Below are 6,000 nucleotides of genomic sequence, written 5' to 3'. Positions count from 1 at the left end.
GTGCTTTTTCGTTCGTGCTTTTCGCATTAATTTAGTGCACATAACCTTAAGATTTACAATTTCATGTCTGATGAAGAGGTTAGATACCGATTCCCGGAACGTCGTATTTCTTCCTTTTTTAGATATAGCAGTAGTAAATATCTGTACTTATGTTATTTATTCAGAAAAAGCTATTCAGAAAACAAGACAACAGACCAGGTGTATTTAAATATGAGGACAATTAATTGAGTTTTATGGTGGTGCATATTACTCCTTACGTTTTGCCTGAGCATTTGTGTATATGGTTACAACTTTAGGGTAGCCACATTTGACAAAGAGAAAATAAAAGAATAAATAAATCTGTAAACAAACTGAAAATATGAAAATTTAACTTGTGGCATTTAATTCTTACAGTAAAAGCTCATAAGAATACAGTGGAAAGTCAATGTTAAAAATCACAGAAAAACTTTAGCACACTCTTGTGCTGTGTACCGATGCCTAGCTCACCGAAACTTTTAATTATTTGAACAATGCAATGCAATCTAACTAAATAACCAATATGTAGTAAGATATATCTAGAAATATTTCATGTTTTTTTAAGTTTTGCGTGAAATTTCATTTCTAGACAGACAAGAATGTGTTCTATGATGGTGCATGTCCAACCATTTAATTTATCTGAACGTAACTTGTGTGTAAATCTCTGTTCTACAAGATTATATGTCTTATGTGCTCGCTGGACATCTGGAGAGTGAAATGAATTGTAGATTGAACATTTTGCATGCAACCTCAGCGAAGCCTGTTACTTGACATGTAGTGGGCATAATAACGATTTTTTTAATGACTAATTAAAAATATAATCTGTTTTTTATTTTATTTGTAGACAGAAGAGGTCATCTGTGGATGTAAAATATTATTCCTGTCTAATATTACAGGGTAGGAGTACGCTACACTACGTGTCGCATAACACACTTCTCGGAATTTGAATACAAGATTTCAAGAATACTTTCCTCGAGAATACATTATCAAACGACAAGAAGTAAATAATTGCATCCCACCGGCAGAAGAAACATTAATACTGAGTGATAGGCCAATGACGCTCAGCCAAATTCCACGGTTGGACATGCACCATCATAGAACTCATCTTGGTAATGCAGAAATGAGGTTTCATGTTAAAACTAAAGTCTATTTAGTTGACTTTAAAATGAATTCTTTTTCGAGATGCCTTACAATTAGTAAGATTATATGTCTTACAGGCCAAATGTTGGAATTGTAAGTTACTGTAATCACATAGTTTTTAAATTTGTTTATTCTACAACTATTTTTTCGTTGCCATCATGGTTACCGTGAAGATCAATGTGAAAATTGTCACTTTCTTTTAGCCAAATTTCATGGAGTGATATGAACCATCATTGTTGCCTATATATAAACGAAGCTTCATGCAAAGTTTTAACTCTATAGTTCTGCAGATGTCGCACGGAGAAACAGATAGAAGTGTATTTCTGTGTGCCTATCGATTGATAGGCTTCTCTAACGCTCACCTCTTCTCATCCACTCGTAGTTAAAATAGAAGAGAAAATTTGATATGTAGTTGTAGTAATGTATATGTAATTATTTAGTTATAAAACACTAGATTAAATTTTATTTTCCATTAATTAACACTTGTAAATGTGTAGTGCTTACAAATTATGCAATTACAATTTAATTTTACAATTACAATTACAATTTAAGTTACAAATTCTTTACCAACAAAAACAAGAGTAAAACAACATGAAATTTTTTTTCCACTTTACTGTACTATAATAATATTCAATATTACATAATTAAGGCTTACCGATTCTAATTTTTTTTTTGTAAAATTATACATACGAAATAAAACACATCACATTTAAAATCTATAAGTACGCTTTATAATAAAGTATGATGTTAATTGAGAAAACAATTTGAATTTTTATTTCTTACCAGTCACAAGAGCGATTGCACTTTTCGGGAACACCGACATGACTCTGATGAGAATCGTATGATTATCGAACTATAATCGTGATGAGCACGAAATAAGGCTAGAGTGCTCCCCTCTTTTTAGGCTCACCCATTCCAATGTCACAAACTTTTCTAAATTTAGATTGTTAGTAAACAGCTATTTCTCTTATTTCAATGCGCAAGGTATATCCCGATTTATACAGATAATGTCAGTGTGCTATTAGGAAACAATCTTATTGCTGTGATAATGCGATGTTTATCAGTATTTTGAGGGTAATAACAAGTTGTGAGGTTCCCTCTCTTTTTAACATCCAAACATAAGTAAAGCTCTATTCTTTTATTGCTTAACTACACAACAAATATTTATATTACGGTTTTTTATTATTAGCCTATATTTACAACTTGTCTAACTAAAGTATATAATTTATGTTTATCTCAAAAAGAATCTTCAAGAGAGAGGAGGAAAATATAAATCTTAATGTTCATTTATACGAAAATTCTATAAGAATTCCATATAGGAATGTCTAGTGTTTATATAGTTTTTAAGACACTGCAACTTTCCTTATCGATGTTCATGAGATTAAAGCTGGCTTTAAAAAGGCCTTAAGCCAAGCAAACCAATTACAATCCGATAACGATAACGTTTGGAGTTCCTTAGGAGTTTATTATGATAATTCCACATTTCTAACGGAAGCAAATTACCATGGCTCCTCTTCCCATCAATTCTAAAAAAGGGCTGCGCAAAAACGAAAATTCTGGATGGCTATAACCTTATTGAGTTTAATAAAATACATTTATTTGCTTAGCTTTGATGAAGCCTATCATTCGTGGAGCTGGAATAACTTCATTGTCTCTCTGACTGTCTGTCTGTCTACACGATATCTCGACAACGAACTGACCGGTAGACTATAAGTTGTGCATGAAGCTTCATTTACATATGAGGAACAATGAGTTCGTTGATGGCGCATGTCTATGGGACTTAGGTGAGCATTAGCACGCTTTTCATTTGTCTTATGAGTAACTATGGTGACAATGAAAAACAACAGAATACATTAATTTATAAACAAACTAGGTACAATCATGTGATATAATAACAATTGACATTTTTATTCACAGAGTTAAAATAAAATATAATAGAGTGGAGTCAAAAGTCGGTGACAATATTTCAGACTTCAGCGCACTCTTACGTTGTAGTACCCTCTTTTATTATAAATAAAACCTTACTTACTAAAAAAATGTGAATGTATCATGTGACAAGATATCTCGAGAAAGATTTCTTAGAATTTTGTATGAAACCATTTTTACACAAACAAGAATGCCCATATCTAGCCATTAAATTTTGCTGGGCGTCAGTGGTGCCTATCATTCAGTAGGGTATCACAATTTCTATTTTGCCAGCCAATTTTTAAACATTCCTTTTCTCTATGATTGCATATATCTATGTCTTTTTCAGAACATCAAGAGAATGAAATGAGATATACAATACAGATTTAAAATTTTCCACGCAACCTTTGCTAAGCCTGTTGTGCGACTCATGGTGTGGCTTATTTTTATGTTGCTGTGTATTGAGTTTTTTAATTTTTACTTTCGTTTCTGAGTATGTTTTATTTAATTGTGTAAGCGATGTAAATGGATTCAGTCGGAAATTGCGTTGTTCCAAAATCTGTCCCACAAAAATTATGTGCAAAAAATCAATTTGGAGTAAGTGACACCATATTGTTCTATTGGTGTACATTCACATTCAACAAGGGTGTCAAATATGTGATAAAATCTAAATTAATGGGCGCGATCCTAAGAAATGTACGAATCTAACCTTTTCCGGACACGTTTCAAATCTACAAGTAGGCTTTTAATTAAATTTAAAGAATGTCTTGTTACATCAGGTTTCAATTGTGGCTAAGAATCCCAAACCAGTCCATGAACTTAATACAAGCACCTAAAGTGGCCTTATCCAGACTTTAAAAGTTTACAAATCTAATTAAACTATTCAATACATTATGCAATGCCCTAACTTAACACATACTGGTGCTAAGTTAGGTTTTATAAAATTCAAAAACAATTATAATTATTACAGTATTTATTTCTAGTCCCCTATCAAGCGGGTGGCTACAAAATCTCTATCAGTGTTAGTCTGTCATCACGATAACTCGAGAATGAACTGATCTATAGAGTTCAATTTTTGCATGAATCTTCATTTCTGTAAACTGCATATTTAGTTTGATGATAGTGCATGTCGCTTCATGGGATTTGGCTGAGCGTTAGCGAACATTTTTACATTAGTTTTATAAGTAAACGTGATGCCAACAAGAACATTTTAAGATAAATAAATTTATAAACAACATGTACAATCAACAATTTCAACATCTGATACAGTAACGCTTGCAGGCTAAATAAGGTACGTCGAGAAAGATTTCATATTATGTAGATTTTACATTTGACTGAAACTTTATTATTTTATATATTTATACTTTATATCTATACATAGACAAGAATGATTTCAGTAATGGTTCATGTCCAATGTCTATCCACGGGATTGGCTGTTCGTCATTGAGGGTTATCACAAATAAGAACATTTAATTTCTGTCAATCTGTCTCCCTGGACTACATATCTAGAATAGAATGAGTTATAAACTTTAAATTTGAAATGGTACTTTAGAGAAGTCTGTTACGCGACATTTGGTCAGGCTCATTCCTACCTTGTGCAAATATATTTGCCTGAACTTTAGTGACTCTTGAAGCTAAACTGAAATAGTGTACTGTATGTCTGTCTGTCTGCACGATATCTCGAAAACGAACTAACCTATAGACTTTAAATTGTCATCATACGAATCTTCATTTTTTTATGAGGAACACTTAAGTTCGATGATGATGGTGCATATCACTCCTTGAGATTTGGCTGGTAGGATGTCTTCATTGGTCTTATGAGGAACTATGATGGCAACAAGAAAATAGCAGAAACTTTTTAACCTAACCCATTACACCCATAAGAGAGTGTATATGTGAAATAGACTATTAACACATGTAGTGTGATTGTTCCAACACCTACAACATTATTTTGAAGTAACTTGGAGTGCAGACTTTTATGATTAAACTCTGATATGAAATCCAATTTAATAAACAAAAACCTGAATATACCATATTGCAAAAAATTTCAAAGATGATTTCATATATATAAACTTGAAATTTAGCACGAAGCTTTATTTGTACAAGAATGAGTTATATGATGCGTCAAACTCGTGTAATCTTTTTTGTTTGATTATTTCCTGCAATCTGTCCACAAGTCATCTCGACAATGAAATGAGCTATAGAATTAAAATTTGGTATGCAACCTCAGCAAAGCTTGTTACGATGCTTGTGTGGCGTACTTCTATCTTGTACTAATACGGATTGAATGTCTACCATTTGCCTGACAGCACATTTATGGCAAGGTATTAAAAAGGTATTTAAGGCATGAACCAATCAAAATGATTATTATATGAAATCATCAGTGCCATATAAGTGATATCGATGTATGTCTACGTGACGAACTCTGTCTAACTGCATGTTCGTTCTGTGAGCAAGTTCGATCATGTTGACAGATTGCAAACATCTTTATTATGTAGATCCTGACAATGCCTTATTAAAATCATATCATTATCCGTCTGCCCGTCCGTCTATCCGATAACTCTCAGAAGGGTTCTATGGACTTGAAACTTTGTCCAAGAACTTGGTCTAAATAGGTTACTCTTTGACTAAGGAAGAAACCTAATGGTTTTATGGTCAAAAGGTCAATGGCCCCTCCGTCCGTCTGTGCGATAACCCTCGGTATAAAGGTTCAATGGTATTGAAACTTCTTATTTAGATTACTCTTTGTCCAAGGAAGAACCCAAAAGATTTTAGAGTCAAAAGGTCAATAGCCAGTCCGTCCATCTATGCGATAACTCTCAGTATAAAGGTTCTATGGACTTGAAACTTCGTATTTAGGTTACTTATTAACCCAAGAATAAACCTACTGATTTCAAGGTCAAAAGGTCAATGGCCTGTCCGTCCGTCTGTGCGATAACT

General features: G+C 32.9%; 1 protein-coding gene across 1 annotated transcript in view; it reads right to left on the bottom strand.

The window, feature by feature from the left end:
* Positions 1-2,093, bottom strand: part of LOC124366535 ((3R)-3-hydroxyacyl-CoA dehydrogenase-like) — an 11,023-nt gene extending 8,930 nt beyond the window's left edge. The window contains exon 1 of the mRNA XM_046823124.1: positions 1,939-2,093. Coding sequence (XP_046679080.1) covers positions 1,939-1,978 — 40 coding nt within the window. The 5' untranslated portion in view covers positions 1,979-2,093. The remainder of the gene's footprint in view (positions 1-1,938) is intronic.
* Positions 2,094-6,000: the final 3,907 nt, after the last annotated feature.

This window comes from Homalodisca vitripennis, chromosome 7, assembly GCF_021130785.1.
Source record: "Homalodisca vitripennis isolate AUS2020 chromosome 7, UT_GWSS_2.1, whole genome shotgun sequence".
Classification (NCBI taxonomy): Eukaryota; Metazoa; Arthropoda; class Insecta; order Hemiptera; family Cicadellidae; genus Homalodisca; species Homalodisca vitripennis.
Note: the sequence above shows the minus strand (reverse complement) of the source record. Positions and strands in the feature narration are given on the sequence as shown.